The 25,764-nt window shown below is 38.3% G+C and overlaps 2 protein-coding genes across 3 annotated transcripts; both read right to left on the bottom strand.

Annotated features, from left to right (window-relative positions):
* Positions 1-186: 186 nt before the first annotated feature.
* On the bottom strand, positions 187-25,724 carry LOC135163115 (uncharacterized). 2 transcript variants are annotated; one of them, XM_064122312.1, is made up of 11 exons: positions 25,581-25,724; positions 12,961-23,307; positions 12,590-12,829; positions 7,172-12,354; positions 3,236-3,449; positions 2,825-2,947; positions 2,587-2,739; positions 1,245-2,493; positions 812-934; positions 568-729; positions 187-497 (listed from the first exon to the last, which is right to left on the bottom strand). In XM_064122312.1, exons 2-4 carry the CDS (start codon positions 23,188-23,190, stop codon positions 12,286-12,288), a joined length of 10,539 nt encoding a protein of 3,512 aa, XP_063978382.1. In that variant the 5' UTR covers positions 23,191-23,307; positions 25,581-25,724; the 3' UTR covers positions 187-497; positions 568-729; positions 812-934; positions 1,245-2,493; positions 2,587-2,739; positions 2,825-2,947; positions 3,236-3,449; positions 7,172-12,285. The 2 variants fall into 2 exon arrangements, with proteins under 2 accessions (XP_063978382.1, XP_063978384.1); XM_064122314.1 differs by lacking the exon at positions 25,581-25,724 and having other exon boundaries at positions 12,961-23,386.
* Positions 4,712-6,300, bottom strand: LOC135163125 (glucose dehydrogenase [FAD, quinone]-like). Its single transcript, XM_064122340.1, has 2 exons — positions 4,926-6,300; positions 4,712-4,852 (listed from the first exon to the last, which is right to left on the bottom strand). The coding sequence occupies exons 1-2, from the start codon at positions 6,051-6,053 to the stop codon at positions 4,844-4,846; spliced, it is 1,137 nt and encodes a 378-aa protein (XP_063978410.1). The 5' UTR covers positions 6,054-6,300; the 3' UTR covers positions 4,712-4,843.
* Positions 25,725-25,764: the final 40 nt, after the last annotated feature.

Below are 25,764 nucleotides of genomic sequence, written 5' to 3'. Positions count from 1 at the left end.
GTTATTATTAAGCTTCTTTCTGCACACGTGCAGGACTTTTCTTCAAGGAAATGTTGGACAAATGTAATTATAGCTGCGATAATGAAAGCCACAATTCCGTGAACATTTGTAGAATAATTATACACTTGCATTAATGGCGTTACGGATGACCTACCTGTCTGTACTATCCCCGTAATTCAAAGTAACTTGAATGATTGTACAATTTATTATTTTTTAAACCATTTCACATATTTTTTACATACTAAAAAGGTATGAAAGAAAATATCTGGAATGTTAGAATAGAAAAGTGTAATGAAATTTTGACACTTTTCTATTAGTGTCTCTAGAAATTTCCACCTTAACTACATCTTCACCAACGTTCCCGTGTATTCCGCGTATCCAACCCCATCGCGATCAACAAGTGCAATGACAATACTGCTTTCACCATCTGGATTTACCAGTTGGTCTTTAACTTCGTCACAAGGGAGGGTGACCTCACGAGAACCTTTCCCAGTTTGCTAGAATCAAATTGAATAATTAATGATTAGAATCAATTGCCCATCATCTGAGATGGAAGTCAATTTTTACGTCATATGTCCAGTCCCAGCAGTTGGATAATCCCGTGATTTCGGTAAACAGAGTACCTATGAATTTCTGCATGGGCCCAGCTTCATCCTTCTTCTTGTCACATAATTCTCCTTGGCTACGCTCTATATTTGAGTTCCAGCCGCGAGCATAACGAGCTTGAAACTAATAAGTTAATGTGCAGATTGGAGAACAATGGAAAATTTATAAAATAAATTAGTCAATTCAATAGAAGAATTATACAAACTTTCATGCCATACGTTTCCTGCCAATGATTCGTAACGGACGTAGATTCTGGATCGCTGTCATCGACTATTGCTCTATTACTCAGACTGACTACATCGTAGATGGAGATCTTACAATCATCTGCCTGATACATCAGAAGCGCTCTTAAACCAGCCCTTATCATTTTTATTTTTGCATAGGAAGATTTAGACAACATTTACACAGAGAGAAATAGCGCAATAAAAGTTACGCGAACGTTGCGTATTTCATGAGTACAAAAAGTACGAAATACTGTGTAAAAAGGACGTAATTCACTGCGGACTATTTACAGAACGTTTCCTACTTTTCACCGGAGTTTTCGTAATTTTTACTGAATATATCTCTCCGTGTGATTCGAAAATTCTCCTACTGCTTTTTCACTGTATGAAATATAATTTTACAGATTGATATCTTACCAAAACTATTCCAAGAAACATCAGGTTGACAAGCGCAATGTAAAATTCTTGACGCATGGTGACGAAGAAAAGGTCGAGGCCGCAGAAATAACGACGAATGGCGAAACGTGGTTTCATCGCTTTGGCTGGGTGTCTAGGCTTTATATAACAATTTTTATCAGTTGTAACAGCACATATAATTATACAGTTTAGCCGTATCTGTTTTCACTTCGACTTTCTAGAAAATGAATGAAAAATAAAATGCATTTTCAAAGTTCTCGAAGACTAGGTGGACATAAAAAATGCTACACTTGGCGATGCGGTAAAACAAATTATCTGTTAATCATCACTGATATCAGAAGGATGCGGCAAAAGATTTTGCGAGACATCATAGGTTGATCTTTTGGAGGAATTATCTCGATATTCTTCAACGTGGAAAAATTTAGTTTGGTTCCAGTCTGGTAATTTGCAATATCGAGGCTTCTTTTGATGACTCCAACTCTGTTTATCTCATCTCGCTTTGCAATTTTTGACGTTTTTCTTATGTGGAAGACTGAGATAAGATAAATTTAAACAAACACCAAATTTTAATATAAAAAAATTAAAAATTGCGGATAATGATGCGAACCATGAGACAAATTTTTTTATTATCAGAATTCTGGAGGGACCGAAACACGAGATAGTTTGATGGTGTGGGATCAGTATTATAGGGTGGATGCTTAAAATATGTAAGGTTTGTCGGGATTCCGATCGCCCCTTTTCGATTGCATACATTTTTTTGCGTCAATTTTGGTTTTGCTAGAGCTGGATTATCTTAGGCAGGGTCGAATAACTTTCAAAATTCCCGTGTATTAGTTTATTTTTCAGGCTTCGATATTTCATCTCGACGTTCTCAAATAATACATATATATTCTTCATACATTCAATATTCCGAATATTTTAATTTTCAAAAAGGATAAAGGTTTCTTATGGTCAAAAAAATTATGAGATAAAAATCGGAAGTTTGCTGTTTTTTTTCATTGAATAATTCATCTTGAGCCCCTAGAACAGCACAGGTTTGAAATAAAATTCAATCAACAGATGAACAGATGAACAGTAATCTGCATCTTTACTATGCTAATACTTTCATGCTCCCAGTAAACTCTGACAGCCGTATTGAATATCCACTGATGACAGTAATGGCTACTTTATTAGGCTGCTGCGCTATTTCTATTATCTCTGGAGCATTATTACACGAAACATCAGTCACCGGAGCACCAAATACATTTTCCTAGATTTGAATTAAAGAATATCATATATGAAACCATTATAATGAGCTGAATTGAAAAATTCTGAGAAATATTCTATCGAAACAATATTTTACCCCTTTTTTGAATGCCGTACAACGTGAAATACCCGTTATTTCTTCAACAGCTTCTGCCATGGCAGTTTTGTAGCCATCACTTTCATCTTTTTCACACATAGTGCCGTTGTATCGATAAATAGATTTATCCTGATGGTCAAAGCGCACTTGATACTGCAATAATATAGAATTTTATTGTGAATACAAGTAGCGATGTGAACAAAGCGAGAAAATTAATTTAAAAATATTGCATACAAACCTGTATATTGACGAGATCAGCGCTCCACTTAGATGTTAAAGATATCTGGGAAACATTTTTATCAACCACTATTCTGGGGTCCAACGATGCTGCTTCATTAATCTGGAGGGTGCATAATGCACCCTAAAATTTGGGGATAAAACTTTTATATTTGTCTACCCACAGTAGAGTATCGTAATCGCTCAACTGAGTACAGTAGCGCAATATAATTTGAGTATTACTTTTCTATTGGTTCTTTATTGAATTTTAAATTCGATGAAGTAAATCATTTTCAAGACATTTATATAACATTTATATAGTATTGCAAAATAATGATTAGCTGTGTTGTGGAGAGGCATAAATAATTACATGGAAGATTCAATTAAAGAAAAATTAATGTGGAGCACAAGAGATTTTTCAGTAGATTCTTACCAAACTGGCTCCGAAGAACATCAGATTGATGATCGCAATAAGAATTCCTTGATTCATTATGGTATAATATGAAGTGTTCGAAAGGAGTCTTGTTGAAGTACAGACAGACGGTCAGCAAGTCTTATCAAAATTTAAACGTGACATAGAAAGTCGAGCGAAGTGCCTCAAGTTAAACATCGATTACCCATGGAGGGTACATAATATCGTTGTTTATCTATAGTAATTGGAAAAAGAAAAGAATAGAACAAGTTGCTACAAACACGTACAGTAATTATGAGCCATAAAGGTTCACGATTAGGAAATTTATGGCCTAAGAAACATGGCTTGTGTCCTCCGAAATTACATTTTTACGTATAAGACGAAAAATTTATAAATAGGAAATTTCAGTGATGAAATTTTCTATTTATTTAATTGAATCCAACAAAATTTTTTTGTAGAACTTTTTTTATTCAAAAAATGAAAAATTATGCATAGCAATGAGGAAAAACCAAGATAAACGATAAATGTCACAGACATTAAATTCCAAAACTCCTCTTTCCATTTTTTTTTCTCTGGAAGTCTGAGAAGTTCATTTCAATTCATTCAATTCCTCAACTATAATACAGCGAGCAATCAGAGGTGTTGAACATTTGATAGTATTTAAGATTTACATATTTACAAGAGGCGCTATACTAAATATCCCCAATCTTCTTTCACCATGTCTGATAACTTTTCAGCTATCATATAAGTGGGAATGTTTGTATGCCCCGACATAATTTCAGGCATTATCGATGCATCGGCTACTCTTAGGCTCCTTATTCCGTGCACCTGAAAAGTAAAATATTAGTGAGCAATGTAGACTCAGAACTAATGAAATTAATCGGTTTGGCAATATTTATTTTTCAAAGGGATTTGAACAAGTCGATTCCCTCAAATTCCATAGAAGTAGTACATTATGTTACCAGATGATAAGAGTAACATTTGATAAATGTATTCGAAGGGGAATTAAATATCATCGTTATGGAAAAAGTCTACTTTTTCCATATTAACAAAAGTGAAAAGGAAGAAGAAATCATACCCTTAATCTTGCGTCGACGACAGCAGTCGGATCATCTTGAGGGCCCATTTTACACGTTCCTGAGTAATGATAAATATTCATTGTTATAGTTCTGATTGCACATTCCCAGTAATCGTCGCTATTCTCCTCGAATCCTTGGCAGTCTTTGAATTTTGTTGCGAATAATTTGCTCCCAAATTTCTGCATAGCTTTAGTTTCACTAATTTTCAAAGCTGCTCTGATACCTTTAATTAGCACTCGGACGTCCTCTTTATCCGCCATATAGTTTGGTATAATTATGGGTTTACTTTCGATACTCAAGTCACGAAGTAAAATTTTTCCTCGGCTTTTAGGTCTCAGTAACATAGGGAGTGCCATCCAAGTATAGCTATGTTCATCAGCTGCATATATTTCATTCCAGATTTCATCTGTAATTCCAAGAGCATAACGAGATCTGCTGACGGTGAGGAAGGAAGACGATAGAAATAATAATTCGACATTCGGATAAGCCGTATAATTGTTCGGTTTATCCACATCGAGAAAGGCTAGTGCTTCACAACCACCGGCAACAGTCAATGGTCCTGTTCCATAAAGCAAATAATCTCTTAAATAAGGATTAGTCGGATTAATGAGATCATAGATGTGCAGTCCTACCGGTTGATTGATTTGGAAGATAATTCCATACGCAATGTGATCCATCAAATTTTCCCCAACTGGTAGATCAACTACTGAATTTATTCCAATTTCTTTGATGTGATCAGCTGGACCTATCCCCGATAACATCAGAATTTGCGAACTTCCAATGGCACCTGCACTTAAAATCACTTCTTTTTCCGCATAAACTTGATACGTTATGCCCTCTTTATTGTACTCTACACCAATGGCTCGATGATCATCATCAACGAGTACTTTTGACACCAATGTATTCCTCGTCACTAATAAATTTGGTCTCGATTTTGCTGGATGGAGATAAGCTCTACTACTGCTCCATCGCATTCCGTCTTTTATCGTAGTTTGAAGGTAGGAAAATCCAACGGATTGATTAGCATTATTGTAATCAATGATGTCATAGCCAAGTTCCTTTCCTGCTTCTAGAAAAGCTTCGGCAATGGGCGTCCGAAAATCGGCAGAATTTATATGAACGGGACCGTCGTCATTGTGCTCTTCTTTATTGTCTTTGTATTCTGGAATACCCATAGCCTCTAGTTTTTTGAAGTATGGCAAGACATCTTGCCATGACCAGCCTTCATTTCCAAGTTCTGCCCATCGATCATAGTCTCGTGGATCTCCTCTCGTTGCGATGAGGTAGTTCAACACACTGCTTCCCCCTATAACTTTACCTCTTGGCATGTTACATCGTTTATCTGTCATTCCTCTGCAATAGTTATCAGAAGGTTCCGCTTGATATTTCCAGTTAATGTCATCCCTAAACTGCAGATCGTTAACAATTATAGGTACATTCATACCGATATTTTCATTACGTCCCGCTTCAATAAGTAATACCCGAAAATCAGATATTTCACTGAGTCTTGAAGCGATTGCTGCACCTGCTGATCCCGCTCCGACGACAATGAAATCGAATTTATCTCCATTTGATGGAGTGGTCTCCGGTGGTTCCAGGAACATAAATCGTATACTTTCGTATGCAAATTTTACACTCCCTACCATTGTTTTTAATACATTTTCAATGCCACTGAATGGCTCATCACCATATAGATTGATATAGGTCTTATCTGCTTGGGACACAGCCATAAGGCTCCACAGTAACAAAAACCAACGCATGATTACACGACTAGGTGAAGAGTTTAAATTGAACAATTTGAAAAATAGATAATATCTTTATCTCGACGTTTATTAGTCGACCCGCGAACTCGAACACATGAGGATCACAGCACTCAAAATCACAATACGGCGAGGAAAGCGAATAGTATTAGCTCCAAAGTAGGAATCAGATCTACTAATGTCAAGAAATATCTGCCATAGGATCTTCCCGGCAATACTCGCGAATTTATTCTATAATCGTCTGTCAGATGATTGTATACGCTGGGCTCATCATTAACTCGATACTAGATTCTACATGTCCCTCTTATTAGATGTATCATGCACAGCTCTACGTGTTTACGTAATTTATCGACTACCGCGATAGGACGATTGAAAAACAAGAAAAAAAAATCTACGTCAAATCGTTTTTATGACTTCCGATATTCCCAACATTTTTTTTACAAGGCATATAATTATCGGGGGTGTATAGATTAGTTGATCATCGACCGATGGAAATTTATTCCGTGACAATGCACCACATTACCTAATGGGAACGAAAAATGAGTAATGGAAAATGAGGAGTGAGAGGTCAATTATAGGCATCAAGTTTCCGTGATTGTATCTTTCAGTCATTACACTGCAGCTACAATCATTTCCAACTATAATTGACATGCTACCTCAGTCAGAAACAATTGAAAAAACCTATCGATATTATCATTACATGTGTGGTATGTGGGACTAATAAATATTATTTGTCCCCTGTTGCAATTTCCCTCGGGCGATGATTAGTTTATTTTTCTATTTACAAGTAGTGCAGTGACTCTTTACCATAATATTCTGTCATGCATGACCTCATCGCTCTTGACATTGGATAGCTTAATAGAACAAAGAGACATTTCCATTGTGTGACAGGTATGAAGGCAATTCATTAACATCACTAGTAGGGCTCACGATAATTTAACTGATGCATGGAGAAGAAAAAAATAGACTTAAATAGTAGGATAGAGGGGTATAGTTTAGAGTAAGATAACCCATGGTGATGTAGATAAAATCAGAAAAGGGGCGGGAGAAAGGGAAAGTAGGCAAATAGGGAGGCGTAAGGGTAGTTAGAGAGAGAAACGCAAAAAACAGGAACTCACAAGAGGTTACTTTGAATTACAGCTTCCTCAGAGTTTTAATAAATAATTATAGATGACGAGCATTACAGCTTGTTAATTAATCACTCTGCCATTAATCAAGTCACTCGGCAAAATGGAAATTAAATTCTGAAAAGTATGCAACCGGTTTCCTCATATGATGAATAGCTATGGGGAAAAAAAAATGATAAGTCGTCATTCTTTGCATAGAGCTCTTTTATTCATAATAGTGCAATAGGCTGACGTCAACAAAAAACAAGTCTTATGCATCACACATATAAGACCAATTCAATTATCGTCACTCCATTTTTTTTTCAACACACAAAACCACATTTTATTGTTTTTCCATTAAAGGAGCTACGAAATAAAAATCATTTATAGTTACGAGAACAGTTTCTCATCATTTCTGTACAATTTCAATGTTTACAATTATAATAAAAATAGTAAAACGTCGATGCAGAATAGAATATAATATCGTCGCTTCAAAACATCAATGAAGAAGACGTTGTAAAATCGAGATTGTTAAAAAAACTTTGGTCATTTTTCTTCCTCCTCAAAATATTAGTGGAAAGTATTAGAATGATTTTTGCGATTTTTACAGCACTCAACCGCGAATGAGGAATGTGATGAAAATGATTACAGTACTTGACGTCTTTCATTTCCTTGATATCGTCCAGCGGATTTCCTATACCCTGATAATTTGACTAAAATGTATACAATATGTATATTTACTTTTTCATTACTTATACTCCTCGGACTGTCTCTAACAGGTCATCACCTGATATTGCAATTATGCCGTTATTGTAAAATTTCATATAATTAATTAATATTTCAAAAATGCACGTACAACGCCCCCATAACATGAACAAAAAACAGTTGAAATAAAACTAATAATTCAAACCAAAGTCCCTAATTAATTATTGACAACGGTTCATCAAAAAATTATACATTACAAAGTAACAAATAACGATAGATCTTATGCACCAGAATAATGAATAATTCATACTTGTAATAATTCAAGAATATAAATTCATTCCGGAGTCCTTAACAAAAGTGGTCAAATTTTACAGTTATGAATTATTAATATATGTGAAACTCCTTAGCTGTTAGTTACATTCTTGCTTTTTATATGGACCAAGTAATGATCTTCCTCATTTCTTCAATATTCGTGATGGATGTAATGAGAAAAGTAAAACTTAACGATCATCTTGCGCATGCATAATAAATTTGGTTTTTCTGGTTTCTTCATTTTTTTTGGACAGCCACATAGTGGTATAATATTTCTCCACAGATTTACATCGTAGAAAAATATTAGATTCTGTCCAACAGCGTTTAAAATTTCATTGATGACCCAGAAAAACATGTTATGCAATTTGTAAGTACGTTAAATCATTTTATTCATTGCTTCGATAAAATTCATTCCCTAATAAACATTTCACTCAGCGCCATCTAACAATTATTATACCACTCATTCCTATTTCTTTTTAATGAAGAAAACAATCGTTGAATTGATAACATCGTATGTTTTGTTAAATTAGAGATATACAGTAGTAACATGAAGAGGAGATCGAATAAGAATTGAATTTTAAACTGGTTGGTAATTGTTTCTTGAGATTGATATTTTTTTTTCACTCACAAACGTGTTTGCAACAATTCACACAAACATATGATATTTTAGGATAAGTAATTTTAATTACACTGCTACATTTGACGTAACGTCTAGATCCAGATAGAAAAACTCTGAGCAGTGTTCTAATCAAATAAACATTATTCAGTTTTCTGTTTTTTTCATGTCTATAAGTTCAACATATAAATACAAATTATTTAACAGGAAACAGCGATAATCAACACACCTATTACCTTTTTTCGTTTGAATACTGAGTCATGCAAAGGGACTATTTTAATTAGGTACAAATGTACAAATAAATATGTAATTATGTTCATGATTTCTTTAGTATTTCCTACGTTTCAGGGATGTTTTTAGTTTTGTTGAAACTCTAGCGAGTCAATCGTAGGATATTTAAAGAACATAATTACATGTGGGACTGAGAGGGAAACACCAGTGAATGAACACTAATTTTGTTTTAGAATAGAAATAAAATTGTGAAAAAATTTTGCAACTCGAGTATATCTACACTTTTTTTCAATTACCACTGACAGAAACAAATATTCTTATCGTTGGACTCAGTTCGTCGTAGCGAATTTTGTTGAGAATTAACGAAATCAGTAATTACGTTATTGTAACTAAATAATATTTCATTCTAATAAGGAAATATAAATGCTGTCAACTCAGTACAGTCTTACGATCTCAACATTGTTTTTCTAGTACTATATTCATTCGAATTGTACAAACAAAAGGCAATTTGATGAATTTCAGTTAAAAACAAATGAAATATCTCGAGAAGACATAACGCACATATATTACGATTATGTTTATTTTAAAGTTAACAGCCAAATGATCTTGAATTCACATAAAATTCTCCTAAATTAATTTAGTCTGGCAATATAACAAATATTTGACAATCTAAAGAATGAATTCTGGTTAATAGGACCGACTGGAGCCGCCCAAAGGTGATGTGTTTCAACTGAGCCGAAAAAATACACTTGTTTCTGAGTTATAAAAATTGAGAAAAAATGCCAAAATTTATAAGTTTGCAGGGTGTTCCGCTGTTGGTCTTGTAGACCTAAAACCTCCAGGAAGATCTTTCCCATAAGTTTTACTAATTAAAAATTCTAATTAATGTAAAATTGACTCATCTCATTTTATAGATAGCCTAATTTATTTATCACTATAAAATCGTTCTTTGGATTAAAAATGAGTTCAAAGCAGAGCTGGGATTCAGAGTGTTCATTCGCTAGGGTTGGGACCTCGGGAAATCATTAGCAATAGTCTATCACAAGGGTTCCACCAACAAGGTAACTTCGAAAAAAGGTAGGGTTTAATTCAATCGAGATCCGGCAAAGCGATGTGACATATAAGTTCTATTTAAAAGTTCAGAAAATATAAAAAAACTGGCTCTCAAGAACTGAATGGTATATTCTAGTCGACGAAAATGAAACAAAGAAGTTGATTCCACGTGTGAAATTATAAACTGAAACGGAGGCGATATTCTAAATTTGCTTTTTCTAGGTTTGGAAAATTAAAACAACCTTCTTTGAAATTTTTTTTGATCGCACATTACGATGATGAAGTTTTTCCATTTTCGTTTCAATAAGTAACAGTGAGTGTCAATCGTTAACTCATGTGACATATAATACGTCAGAAACACCTGGAATTCGATGGTTTCAAATTATTATTGAAAATCACTATACGAAGTCGGAGGTCCTCGTTTCGCCAATCGAATAATTGGCGAGACAATAAAAAAATTGCTTCTGCTATTACGTTTTGCCATCTCTCTGCTGAATTATTCTCCCCATATGTTGATTTATTTAATCGTTTGATCAATAAAATCCTGTTATATTTAAGGCATACGGCACGTACGAATCACGATAACAGTTCTCATACGGTCATCATTCAAACCGTACATAAAGTTTCTTTGTACATGTGTACAAATATATATTTAATAATATATTAATTATCTTCTCAATATATATTACTATTTATAAATTTTTCTTTTACTTTTTTGCTAATTTAGGCACATCGAACGCACAACAACCGTTAGTTAAAACATTTAATCATTGAATCCCCGAAATCCCTCTACTCCCTAATAAAACCAGTGTTGTTTTTTTAAATATATGGATATAGATTTTTCATACATTTTTCTCACTCTGTCCTCGTTTAATATGTAAATGCACAATTACCGATTTGTAGGTTTTCCCTTTGTCTCGTCACGAAATGGGCAAGAACAGGAAATACGCGTGAATGTAAAGATCTTTTTTTGTTTCAGTTAATTCATCAATTTTCCTACAAATTGATTCATTTATTATTCATTTCCTGTTCTCACTTCTTCGACACTGAATTACACTCGTTCCGATCAAAAAGTAAATCTTTGATTAAGCGTCTAAATTCGACGCTAGCATTTGGCAAACCGATAGCCATCAAAAATAGATTCAATCTTGAAATATAGAGTTTTTATATGTTTATTATTATGACAGTATTATTTTTTTTCTATAAGGTCACATTGGTTTACGTTTTTAGGCTTTATTATCCATTCTCAAGAGGGATATGCTAATCACAAAGCGAGTGTGTATGCAAAAATATCAGCTTTCCACGTGATGTATCATGAAAATCAATTTTTCCAGAAAATTAAAACTTTACTTTAAAAAAAATCTGGTGATGAACTTTGTACTTGGTAATAACAAGTCTTAATTTTCTCACAATAATTTTATGTTCAATTGAATCCTCAATTTAGTGTGGAGATTCACATTTACAATTTGAAAAAGTCTTTCACAATAATGGGAATGCATTTAGTACTCAATGTCAATTCATTAAATTACCGATTATTCTTTGAGAAATAATCTTGTGAACAATTTTTGGTTCATGTCTTTACAATCATGAGAAAATACTGCTTCAAATGATTAAGGCACTCGTGCTCATTAAAAACAAAAGAAATATGCTTAGAAATTCCTGTTGAAAGACTAAACTGCATTAGAAACCTCGTGTTGAGTTGATTTTTTACCTTTATTTCAAATGATAATGTAGCAATTACTAAATAATTTTAGAAACGTGTCCCTTCATCACTCATGAATTGTCCCACGGATCATTGGTCAACTAATATTTCATAATATATATTAAAAACACGTGTATAACCCGTGCATACATGCGTGTATGCGTATAATATATCTAGTGAGTCCCTCCGGGAATCACAGTAATAAATATAAATTGTAATATCTATATTATATATATCTATATATATATATATCGATTGTAGAATATAATGTGTTTAATAAGACTCCCGAGCACATTTCCACGAACGCCCACGTAACATTTCATTTTGTACAATTAATATATATTCTTTTTTTTTTTTGTTTTTTTACTTGGTTTGACTTTTCATAATTTTCTTACATTGGAGAAACCTGTATTCCCGTTTTAAATTGATTTCATTTCCTAATATCTTTGGCTAGTCAACTAAAATCACCGACCCCAGTTGTATTTTTATTCTCTACTTACATTTTACTCATTTATCTTCCTCATTTAATTTTTTCGTCTTGTCCACAGCGCTTTTTTCCAGACTTATTGCTACGTCCTGTTAGAAGAAGAGAAGGAAAAACTGCATTAATTTCAGTGGAAACTAGACTAAATCCCGTTCCCGTTCCCCTTCGTTTTTTAAGGTAATCAGGATATTATTCACAAATATAGAGTCAATTTTTTACCACACAAGCCATCTATTGGCAAACAAATTAATTTATCAATATTCAAAATATTCGAAATCATAAGATTTTCGACCTAAAACGTGACATTGAGAGAAAGTAGAAAATTACCTGAACGGCAATTTGAAGTGGCGTTGCCTCTCCAGGTGTACAATCAGTTCTAACGATACTAGCGGGCAGTAATCTTGGGCATGGCTTTCCAGTGAATAGCATAAATAGTGCATGGACGGTTCTGCGTTGAGTGAGCTCAGTATGACGATGCTGATATCCACTTAAATGCCTGCGATGTCTTGCTGTCGTTGGAAACCATCGTTCACAAAGGATGCAATATCTTTTGTGTTTTATTGTTGCCTAAAATATTGAAAGGGGCTTTAATGAACCTTATTCAGTCGATTTGTCTCAGCTGCCCCTGATTGAAAGCTCAACAATCGCGAAAAACCATAATCAATCCATTAAACAATTGCTATTTTCCTTCAACGTACCTTCTCATGATAAGCCATCTTGGTAACAATATCCGCAAACGTCAATCCTTCGCTCTCCTGCTCGATAATCTCCCTAATCTTCTCTCCGGCACTTTCCTCAACTTTCTTGGGACTTTCTGGGTTCAGTTCACTGCTCTCTTGCTTCGTGATAACAGGAGGAGACCTAGATGTCTCTCTCAGGCTCGGTTCAATTACAATGCCTCCCTCAGGAACCAACACCGGCATCGCCTCGCTAGTTCTCTTAGGATCCTTCTTCACCTCCTTCTCATGAGATCTTGAGGAGTTCTCTCTCTTAAGGCTCTTGCTTTCTCGCTCAGACTTACTAGTTGATTCCTTCCTTGACGACCCCGACGTCGAAGGTGGCCTCATCCTCTTGGAGCTCGACTCACTTGATCCACTGTGACTCCTATGCCTCTTCAACTCTTTTGTACAGTCGCGACTAGACTTATGTCTTCCTTCCACATGAGAAGCCTTAGAATCCTCCTTCTTCCTCGTATGTTTCTTATTCTCCGAAGAACCAGAACTCCTATCGCTTTTCGATCTCTCTCTGTCTTTAGTCTTGGACACCTCTGGCCTAGCAGAATCTCTAGACGTTCCCATACCCTTCTGGAAGACCCTTATCTTGTCACCACTTTTAACTCGCTCCTCCTTCCCCGAGATCTCAAGAAATTCTGAAGCCGAGAATTGCTTTTTCTCAGCAGCAGTCTTCATCCTCGGAGCTGGAATCACCACCTGTTTGGACGATGCTAAGTACCTTTTCAAGGTTTCCTTGGCAGCCAAAACGTCCTTGACCAGTGAATCGGAGGAGCAAATGCTCTTCGCTTCGCTGCGAACATGTTCTAATTCTTCTTTATGATTATTGTCAAGAAAACTTGGTCCAGGCACGTCAGATGGTGAGCACTCCTGTTGTTGATAATTCCAGTATTCTTCGTGGCCCTTGGAGGGTGATGACGGGACTCCAGGAATGGTAATGTCCATAGACTCTGAAAAATTATCAACGATCTCTAGTTCAAGTTCAAATTGCGTTGGAATAGCATCTGCTGAATACAATCTCGCCATGTCACCGTTCGCTATTCTCCTCTCACCTTCAAGAGGCATTGGAACCTCAGACTCTGGTTGGGAAATGTCCGAGGACGCTGGAAGCATCTCGATAGTCGTTTGACTCTCATCAGAGGATTCGAGTTTAATAACTGATTGATCCTCCGAGCTCTTTGTATCTGCGCCAGCATCGATGACACTTTCTACCGTTTCTACTGGTGTGACTGGCTTGGGAGGGATGATTTTCAAAGTTTTGTGACTAGAATTGATTTTTGGGTACTCGAATTCACTCCTAGTCACCTCTTCAGGATCCACAAATGCTTGTAATGTTTCTCTTTTTTGAGGTACATCTTTCAGTGAAAATTCCGATCTAGTGTCCAAACTTTCATCTCGACTTGAGAAACTTGCTAGGCGTCGTGTGAAGTTCCTTCTAACCATCCTTGGAAGATCCTCACTGTCAGAGTCATTGTCGTGACAACACTGCTGCTTCTCCGGGTCAGAGTATCGTCTTCTGCCCCTGCTAGAAGACCTGTCCGACTCGTCGCCTCGTCTAGAGGGCACAGAAGACGTTCTCTTGAATTTTCTTAATTTACTCGAGCACTCGTCCACTTCAAACGACTTAGTCACTTCCTCCAGAAGTTGCACAGGTAGGTGGGTACTTCGCTGCTCTTTGGCTATTGAATCCAAGACTTTGAAGCGTTCCAATTTTACCTCTGGTTGCCATCTGGAGTTCCTGATTATACCCTCAGCTCCGTCTTTACTCAGTTCACACTTGAACTCCGATGTCGATGAAGCTCGTTTGATTATCACCTTGGGAATTTTCTCGGAGAGACCTGTAGTGGAGGTTGTTGTTGTTTCAAGGTCGATGGAGGATGGCCTGGAATCTCGCGGCTCTGTAGAGTGATGACGGCTAGTGGACTTCTTCGAACGTTTTGTCGATGACTCCGTAGGACTTCGTGGACGTTTTCTCCTGGAGGATTCTGGCGAGGGTGAGGACTTCCTTGAGTCCTGTTTTTTAATTTTCAGCTTGGGAATTTTGTTGAGAGATTTTTCGAAAATTTCATAGGGACGGGCTGATGTTTTTGTTGACACACTCGATTCTGCGAATATTATGGGTTGGGTGGACCGACTTTCAATTTTACCTTCTGATGATTCAGTAATTTGCGTATCTTGCGCAGGAGATGATTTCCTTATCTTTCTGATTTTTAATTTTGGAACGTTGGCGAAGGATTCTGAATCGTTTCCTGATAGTTCCATGGAGGCATGCTCAAAAGTCATTTTCGAGTGTTTGTCCTCGAGTTTGATCTTCATCCTTGGGACTTTGCACTCGATTATGCCCAGGGATTTGCGGATTGGGCCGTCTCGGTCACGCCTCGAGCATTTGTCATCGAGTTTGATTTGCACTTCAAAGATCTTCTGATTCTCAGACTCATTGGTTTTCGGGAATGACAGTTCCACAGCATTCTCCTCTATCGTTGGAGTACCAGGACGAGATCTCACGTTTCTTATAATCATCTTTGGTATTTTAGGGTGTGACGATAGCCTGTGGGAGGATGAAGCACGACTGTCGAAACTTTTCTGGACCGATATGTCAGAGGGAAATATCTGGGAGATCGAGGAAGATCTCGAGGAACAGTCAGTCTTTTTTATTATAAACTTTGGAATTTTGTCGAAAGTCGTTGGACTCTTTGGGGGGCTCTCACTTTGAATTCTCCCTGCGAATGTTAGATTCTCGACTTCATCATTGTTATTAGAACTTGGCTCTAATTTAGGATCAGCCTGTGGAGAGAAATCCTCGGAATTCTTAGGACTTGGTATTTTACCGGAGAAGTTTAAAGCTTTACTGGCCTCCTCCGTGTCTTCAGGTACTATGACCCGAACAGGAGAGGAAATATGAGGCTCTGAAGGTGCCTCTGGACTCTGAATCTTCCCCGAAAAATTCAGTGCAGTGTCCTTTTTCTCATCATTTCTCGATTCTTCATCGGTTCTTCCGATCGGTGATCCATCCTGGGCATTTGAATCGTCTTCACTCTCCGAAGAAATGCGTCCAGAAAATGTTAAAATTTTATCTCGCCCATCGGTTTTATTGTGAGGAGTTATCATTGAACTTTCAATTGTCTCTGATTTATCGGTCAAGGCACACAACGCGAGGTTCTTCCGCACCTTCTTGAGGTCAGTGGCATCAATAGCCTCTTGACTCGAAGTCGACAGGAAATTTACTCCAGCGCTGCTACCCTCGTCTGCTTTAGAAGCTGCGTATTCGCTTCCAAACTGTGTAGAACTGAGTGTCTCGAGAGTGAAGTTCGAGACTTCTGACTCTGTGGAGATTTCAGGTGTATCCAGTTGTCTAATTTTACGCGCTGGAGCTGTGGAAGGTTTTACTGGATTTATTGGAGGCACTTCTGGTTTTTCAAAACGATGCTCAGTCGTCTGTGAATCCTCAATGATTCTCTTTGGCATTTTATCTTGTGGTTTTTGGTTTTCATCTCTGATTTCAACTGCTTCCAACTCCTCTGGAATTTTATCATCATTCCCAGTACTCCTCAAGTCGCAGAATAACGTATTCAATGGTAAAAATTCGAATTTCGATTTGAATGGCGGAATTTTTTCTCTGAAAGTGTTCACCTCATCACTCGATGCTCTCCTAGAAGGGACTTCTGATTTTCTACTTGAAGAAATACCTGATGAATGCCCCTCAAACTGTTTTACGGGCTTCGACGCACTCTCTTCATTAATTATCAAATCTTCTTTCACAATCTCGATGCTGATTTTCGGTTTCTTAAGCTTTGTAATTCGTCGACTTGGAAAAGCCAAGTCCAAACCTTTGAGAACACTACTTTCCAAGTTATTCTGACAATTTTTTGGGAAGATCACCTCCAAATTCCTGATTTCCACAATTTTCGGTCCTTCAATTTCTTCACGATTTTCCGGACGAGAATGATTGCACTCTAGAGTTTCGCAAATTTTTTCAGCAATTTCTTCATCATTCTGAATTGTTACGTTTAGTTCAGGCTTTCCCCCATCTTTAGACTCTTCTCTTATATCTGTTATATGCTCCTCCCCTAGATTGGCTCCCTTATTCGCTTCGGATTCCACATTGTTAGTTTGAGAGAGGATTTTTGGATTTTTTTCGCATTTTTTGACCATTGAATTCACCTCAGAATGTGAAATAATTATGTCCCGTTGCCATATTGACAGTCGTTTAGGCTCTTTAACACCTTCAGTATACGTCGTGGACGATTCAAGGCCACTGTCTGTCAAAATAGCTTGAGAATCTTGCTCGATATCAACACTAGAAGGTGGTTTAAAAAATTCATTACCATCCTTCGGATCCTTACTCTCCTCATCACTCAATTCAGGTACCAAACTACTCCTCTTCTTTTCAATATCCATTATTTTATCTTCAACAATTTCCTCGAAATTGTTCAATGGTGTGTCCTTTGGTTCATGCCCTCCATCCTGGTCTTCATCTACCCTTTCAGGGACTTCATTTCTCGAAAATAATTCCAATTCATCTCCATTAAATAAACTACTTTCAACGGATTTTGCACTATTTAATATCACGTCAGTCCTTGAGCCCTCGCTCATAACCGAGAGGTTGTTTATCGAACCTACCATTAAACTATCGATTCCTCGTTCACTGTCACAGTTCACGCTATTCTTCCCTTTCGACGAACCAGTCAGATCGTCTCCAGCGCTCAATTTCTCTGGCTTCTTTCCTAAAAAAAAGTGATGAGATTCTGACCTACTAGATTCCACCGACACTTCATCACTCTCCATTTCTGGCGGTCGTTCTCTCCATCTGTCATATTTATTGGATCTATTTGTTCTCCAGGATGAATCATCTAATTTCCTCCTTGAGAATAACTCTCTCGATCTCATTGCAGGGCACTCGCTAGAGTATTTCCTTCTTTCTTCCTTACTTGGTGATTCTTGTTTTCGTTTTTGCATTCCTGTATCCTGATGATCGGTCATTCCTCGTTGACTGCACGGATTATCTCGCGATAAATCACGAAATAATCCCTCTCGTTGTCTCGCCTCCATTATCAGAACTCTGTATGTATACTTGGGATTAGGGCTGTACTTTATTTTACCATCTTTGGTTGTGTAAACGGGAACTTCATTGAGGTTTATCTCTGGAGACTGGTTAGCTGGTGATATCGAATAAGGATTCCGGAATTTTTCACATTCTTCTAATCTTCTACTCAATGCACGATCTTCTGTCAAAGTCGAGGAAGTTCTGTCCTCGATAGGGAAGTTATTGACCGTATCATTAGGAGCAACGTCGAAATTATCAAAGTCCATGGCTGACGTGTCCATCGAGAAATTCATTTTAGACCAAAGATCGTCGGTTTGCGATGTGGTTGATGGCCCTGGAGTGGTGAGAGGGGCCAGGAGAGATGTGTCAGGCAGTCTGGACTGGGATGACCGTGATGCCATGTTTTCCAGTTCATCGAACTCTGGGGCAAAGCTCTCATAGTCCAACGAAGCTCTTCGACTTGGATTTCTCGTTTTTGAGATTTCTACATTTTCAAATGGACTCTCTGCCTCCGTGCACTGACTGTCGCATGTGTTTGCAGCTTCTGTGGGGACAGATATCCCTGTGGAGGTCTGAGAGTCATCATAGGAGGATATTGGACCCTCCGAGAAGCTCACCTCACTCGTTTCCGATTTGTTCAATGATTTTGGAAGAGGCTGAAGCTTTGGAAGGCACTCCAATCGATTCCTCTCCTCAGTTGATTTGCGGTAAGATCGATAATGACCTCCACTGTGCCTTCTCCGAACATGTTTGCTTGATATTTTTGATACTATTGCTTCAGGATTCGATATTCTTCGGCGAGGAAATATCCTTTGAGGTCGATAATTTCCATTTTCAAATTTCGTAGAGTAACCTTTTTTTATTTCATTCGTTCTCTCTTCCGATTTTTCAAAATTTTTTAATCGGCGTTTCTTATCGTGCCTCGATACATTTATCTTTATTTCAATGCCATCTACCTGTTCACTAGTAGAGGAACTGCATAGTTTTTCAACGTTTATGTTCGCCACATGAATTTCAACATCCGTATCTTTATGGGTTCTTCGAAAACTCTGCGTTATTTTGCAAACATCGCGGTTCAGAGGTTCATTTTTTCGTGCTATTTGGTCTTTATCGGTGGCTGGTTGTTTTCGCGTTTCTCTTGGTGATTCTTCGAAGGAGCTCCGTCTGATAATCAGTGAGTCAATACGCGAATTATCGACCTGTGGGTCGGTGAACAAAATTTCGTTGCTCATTTGATTTTTCGAATTATTTACATTCTCCAAAGCATTTACTTTACTTTTTCTGTACTCAGTTAATGAATTCAAACGATCTTTGGTGTTCCTCTCCTCTCGTCTCCTCATGAAACCGTCAAATCCAGCGCTCTGCGAATCCTCGGAGGTGTCAAATATCGAACGAATATATTTAGCTCTTTCACCTTTATTCTTACCTTGTTTATTCTCACTCTCTTTCTCAGTCTCTCGCAACGTAACTTCAATACTTGGATTTTCATTTGGCATGATTATCATATCATTAGCACCATTACGCTCTGCACATCCGTCCATTGACCCAACCTCCACCCAATCATTATTATCCTTATCCTCGTCGTCAGACGAGTCAAGTTCATCCAAATTAGCAATTGGTAGAACATTTTTCAGGCCATCGATCGCAACAGCTGACAGTCTAGGTCCCTGTGAATCCTCAGGCATTAGTGGCATCATGCAAGAGCTATCCAATGATATATTGCACAGTTTGTCGAGGTCATCCGTAGGCTGAAAGTCCTCGGTATCAATAATTGATGGACATTTGCCAGTGTCGATCTCATCAGTTGATAAAATACGACTGACTGGAGTACCTGGCACAGCATTGTTATTTAATGAAGCCACTGAACAATCACCAACTTGGGTAATGTCGTTAGATGAGTCTGTTATCACGTTTGAATTCTTTTTTGTCTTATTCATGCCCATCATAGGATCAGATGATGGATAAAATTCTTGATCTTTATCAGATTTCTCAGGGTCGTCCATCAAAGGCACTGAAGGCATCGAGGGAAGTTGATTATCATTCTCTGGACTCTTCGAAGATGATGGACGAGATTCTGATGATGATCTTCTGGCGATCTCAAAGCTCTCAATTTCCGCTGATTTGTTATTCGTATTACCACCAAAATCAAAGTCCAGAGAATCGTGGGGACGTTTTTCTGATAATCTGTTAGTCTCAAGGTTGCTGTAGGGATCGATTTTCAAGGGAGAATGGGTGAAGCTGATTATTGGTGAATTTTGAATTATCTCAATGGGATTGGTAGATATTGAGAGATTGTCCACGTGCCCAGAGGACTCCTCGCTGTCTGAATGTACCGGGGTATTCAATGTAGTCGACATTGGAGTGCACTCAGACATTGGAAGGTCCGGGAGACTGATGTCATCCGGATTGTGTGACTCTTCACTCGCGAAACTGTGTTGTTTCTTCAACGAAGTTGCTAAAGAATTTGTTAAAGATGTTGTCAAAGGAGTTGCTTCATTCGCCTGACTCTTCCGAGGAACTTCATTAGTGTCTTCAGGTCGTGGAGGATCTTGTTGGGTATCCATAGGACTATTTCCACAGTTATTGTTGACATTATTAGTTGGCAAGTTTACAGGACTCGTCGAAGATGGCGAAGACTCCATGGAGCCCACCTGTTCAATGGCTGCTGAAGCTTCCTCGGGCTCTTCGTTGCAACACTCTGGTTCCTTTGAACATACCCCGGTGTCTTGACCAAACAAAGTAATCGTCTCCCCAGCCTCCTGATGGCCGTTAATAATCTCCGCCGGTGCTGATGCTATCTGCTCGATACTCAGAGATGTCACGTCCCCGTAGACCGTTTGAATTGTTGCAAGCTCCGAGTCTTGGGGTAAATGATCGACAATGTGAATCGTTGGAATATCACTGCTGTCAGTTTGAATGCATTGCACTATTGCTCCAGAGCTTGTGAAATCATCGATGGTTTTCAATCCATTTGATGCTATCGCCTCTACGTCATTTGCTTCAATCACAGCTGTTTCGAGATTTGTAGTGGAATTTGGGGCAACTGGTGACGTTTCCAACATTGTTTGATGGTCATTCTGATTATGATTCTGAATTTCATTACAATTTACAGTCGTATTGGTGTTGTGTGTCTGATTGTGACTCTGATTCGAATTTTGATTCGGTACCTGGCTCTGCTGGGGACTAGGTACGTTGCCGCTATGACTCTGTGCATTCAATTCCCTCATATTTCTGACGATAACTGAATTTGAGTTACTTGATACTTCCTGTATGCTGACATTTCCCCCCTCTTCCTCCTCCGTCTCGTCCCAATTAGCGAGAAACTGCCGGACGTCCAACTGCGGTTTGTCAGTGAATTCTCTGGAATTTGCTAGATCAGCTGCTGCTGCTGCCATTGTCGTTGATGTAGTAGCAGTAGCTGCTGTCATCGCTCTCGTTGGATCTATTCCATCTACATCAACGATCATGTTCTCGTAGTTATCATTGGGATTCTCTGGCATTTGATAGTGGTCAGTAACATTGTTACGAAGATGATGGAGAGCGTCGTCTCGTGGCAAGTTCATCGACTGATCTGGGTGTTTATATAGATTCTGCTCCAGGGGATTTATCACGTTACCAGAAGCTTGTGGTGATGGCTCTGAGCTCTCTGTACTCGCCGTTGGATTCCCTGAATTATGCATTCCTGAGTAATGACTGTGAGCAAATGAGGAATTAATGAGACAACCGTTTTGATCAAATTGTAAGTTAATGGGTGGGACTGGAGCGTTTGGACTTGTCGGTGGGATCTTCGGCTCCTGGTGGAAATTTTGACAATCTATATTTTGTTGCAGCCTCATTATCTCTCGATATTTCATGAGCCATTCCTGGTACTTTGGATGAGACTGATATCCATGAACTCTCGACATTCCTCGAAGGTGATTTTCCAGAGAGAATCGTTGCATCGCCATCTTTTGTTGATAGAGCTGGAATTTTTGGTAACTGCCATGCATCATCGAGGGATTGCCCGGTGGTATCCTGTTACTTGCGTTCGTTTCTTGATATTCACGAGGAAACTCTCTGGATACGTCCCTCGATATCGGCGGATTGAAGTAAGAATTTTGAAGGGAAGATGGATGATTCGCTGTGCTGGTTGTTGGCATTCCAGGCTGATGACTTCCACCCTGATAATTCAATTTAGAATTGTACTTCTGGGGCATTTGTTGCTCTGGATATTTCATCATCTGCTGATTTTGCTGGTTTATCGATGCAGATGTTCCACTACGTCTCATGTAATCTTTCACTGAGTGAGGACATTTTTGGCAATCACTCGGGAAATTATAGTTTTGCATTTGATAAGTCGGATGTATTCCAGAAGAAGAATAATTTCTCGATATTTCCTTACGATATTTGTAGTCGTAGGATCGTCGATGATCCAATGAAATTCCTGGGAAAGAAGTACCTGGATGCTCTTTGTTCTCCGGACAGTCTTTTCGCAGATTCATCTCAGCGACGTACCTTCGATTTTCCATTGGATAAGTTGATCGTGGGAGATTTTCTCGATAGGTCGAGTTGCTTTGGTAATGATTGTACTTTTCCCAATGTTGATAGGCCATTTGGGTATCGGGGTTGCAACAAGGAAGCTTGCAGACGTACGCTTGTCTTCCTGGTGATAGAGGAGCTACTGGAGAGGTCTGAGCTGTGAGACCCCCTGTGTGGAGGTTTGGATTTACTGTTAGGTTGGCGTTGGGATGGGTCGAGGGGCCGGAAAAGGGCATCTGGGGAGTTCGGTGAGGCAGCTCGGGTTCAGGAATGGTGAGAGGAGGGTGCAAGGAGGGAGGATCTATCATTGAAGGTCGGGAGGAGGTCCCATAGTGCCCCGGGCAGTTTGGGAGAGGAGGAATGTGGCCTCCTGGAGGAGGTAGGGTTGTGCTAGTTGGACAAGGACCTGGGAGAGCCGAGGTGGAGTAATTGCGGGGATAGTTGACTTCATTTCGTTGATGTTTTAGAGACGGTTGTTGAGATGGTGAAATGTTTATTCCTTCTAGCGCTGGGGGGCTAATACTGGAGATGAAGTGGTGTGATGAAGTGGCATTCGGAGGCTGGGACGCTGTTGTACGTCCCGGTTGAGGTGGATTATACTGATGCCAGTCTGGCATATTTCCGCTGTAGCTCATGGTACATTGTTTCTGGCTTTTTCGGGAGAGTGACGCTTTCTTTCGGACGATTTTAGGCAATTCTCGAGAGAAAAGTTATGCACGTGGTGCTATTCATCTCGCAGGACACTCCATTGCCTAAACAAAAAATTTAAAACGTTGCAACTGAGTTGAATGGGTCAAGGTGCCGAGGGAAAACTGGGGTGTCGTAGTTAGTTTGGGGTGGAATTACGGTTTGAAAAATTGCAAATATCTTCCATAATTTTGGAGACTGTAATATAGATTCAATCATTATATTTGTAAATTAAGAATTGAAAATTTTGAAACTTTAAGAAACCCAACTTTTTAGGTGCGAATTCAATCTCAAGTGAGATTTCATGGCTGAAGAAAATTGTCATCATTTCGCCCAAGTTCAGGGCCATGCGGAGCCGTGAATTTCAAGTCTATTACGTCTCACCCACTCATCTACCTTATGTACTAAATCGCCCTGAGAACTAAACCCCCGAGGTAAATCTTATAAAAAAATAATTTATTAATTAGTTATAGAAACACTTTTACATCACATTTTATTCAAGACTTGTATTCTCGCATTTGTGAATTGCAGAGACGAAATAGAAACCGATCAGTCATTATTTCATTCAGAATCCACAGTTTTTGAAGGTAAAAATTATTTTCACTCTCGACTGGTTAGCATTTGAAAGAAACCCTGTGGCGCTCTTCTCTGTCAATCCAGTCATTTTTCAGTTATTTCTTCCACAAAATTGCTACAAGAAAGAAAAACAGTTTTTGTGATTTTTCCCGGAGTAGGCAAAAATATAGATACGAAAATCTATGAATTTTCATATTACGAAATTCTATCTCCGCAGTAAACAAAAATGTAGAAGTCATTCCCCCGTACATACAATCATTTCAGATTCAGTTAAATGATTAACAGCTGGATAATCAAACGCATATCCCCTCCTTTGTCATGGCTAACCTGTCATATCGGATCATCCAATAAATTCATAAATGCATCAAATCATCAAAAGCACCGCATCCACCAACATAAAAAATACAATTTATTGAAAAATAGAACCCCCCCCCCTCCAGCCCGACACCGGCCCCCCCCCCCTCCAGCCCGGTACTTATACAATACTTGCAATAACAGTCCTCCGAAATAATTCCGAAAATATGTCATACCATCGAAAAGGACACAGAATATGATAATGCAACGGCACTGTGTGAGATTGCAAATGAAGGTCGTAACAGTGGAAGTGTCAAGATAATTGACTCGAAACTGATATCATTAAAATTTTCACGATAAAAAAAATAATAATAATCCCAACCAAATCAAATAAAATTCTCATGTGGTAGATTTCCCGCGCGTCTCCAAGGGAAAGCAATAAAATTGCATCCACCATTAATTATCGAATGATTTGTGGAGTCTAACGGGTGTAATTTCGTAGTAAGGTAGCTTAATAATCGTCAATAAATGTGTGTATAAATGTGGAGACTTTATCGTGCTGATAAGGGAGTTAGGGTGCGCACATACAGCCTCGAGATAAGTGAAATTTGTGGGTGGAGAATGGGAAAAATGGGTATTTACAATTAAGCGACACCAAAAATTATCAAAAGTAGTCTAATCCCTCCATCACCTTCACCAATTGGTCTCTCAATTGCCGACTTGCAGATATTAAAAAAACTTTTAATTATCGCCAAAAAGCATCAAATAAAAAAGAAAAAATTCACGTAATTCCAACAATTTCCTACCTAAACAAAACCGCCTCGTAAAAACACTTCGATAACATAAACATCGTACCCCATGTACCATATTCTCGAGCCCCCTTCGACCGATAAAATATTAACAACTGCGCCGACTAAAAGATACGCCACAAAATCGCATAAAAAATGGAACGTTAAACTCAGAGATTAATTTAACGTCTTAAAAGCAACGTACATTCGTCCGCAAAAATAAGGAAGAAAATCAGCCCACAAACCCGCGGATTAAATCTGCTCCGATCGACAAGTGGAATAATCACTGGGCCCAGGGGAACAAATACAGTGAAAAAATATGTTTAAAAACCGACGAATGACGTTAACACGTGAAAAGTCAAATAAAGTGCAGTACAGAGATATAGTCCGAGTGATTGGGATTGACACGACATGACATATTTCCCAGTTAGCTACGTGGTAACGCGGATGACACGACTTGAATAATACCCTCGGTAACCATGCACACATTTTTCTTGCCATGATTATTTCGTCGTCTCTGCCTGTTACCCAGCCCGACGTTTCACAGTCCAGTTATTCCGTTAAACCACTGTCAGTGTTACTCGACAGTCACAGAATACAATAGCAACAATAATCACAAGTTAAAAAAAAAAAACCACTGTTGAGTAGTTTTATTTTTTCAAACAATTTGTTATTCTCACCTGCACGACGTTATAACTTCACAACATGCACGCCATTTTACTCATACTGTAGTATATAGAATTGAGCTAATCATGCGCCCCCTGGTGGATGATATATTAATATGGATTATCAACAATGAACCATTTATTTTGCGGGCACAGGTGTTACGGAAGTGGAGTGAATTTAGTACGGCTACAGGGAACG

Source organism: Diachasmimorpha longicaudata, chromosome 5, assembly GCF_034640455.1.
Source record: "Diachasmimorpha longicaudata isolate KC_UGA_2023 chromosome 5, iyDiaLong2, whole genome shotgun sequence".
In the NCBI taxonomy this organism is placed as follows: Eukaryota; Metazoa; Arthropoda; class Insecta; order Hymenoptera; family Braconidae; genus Diachasmimorpha; species Diachasmimorpha longicaudata.
The sequence above is the reverse complement of the archived record's forward strand: the minus strand, read 5'-3'. Positions and strand labels throughout refer to the sequence as shown.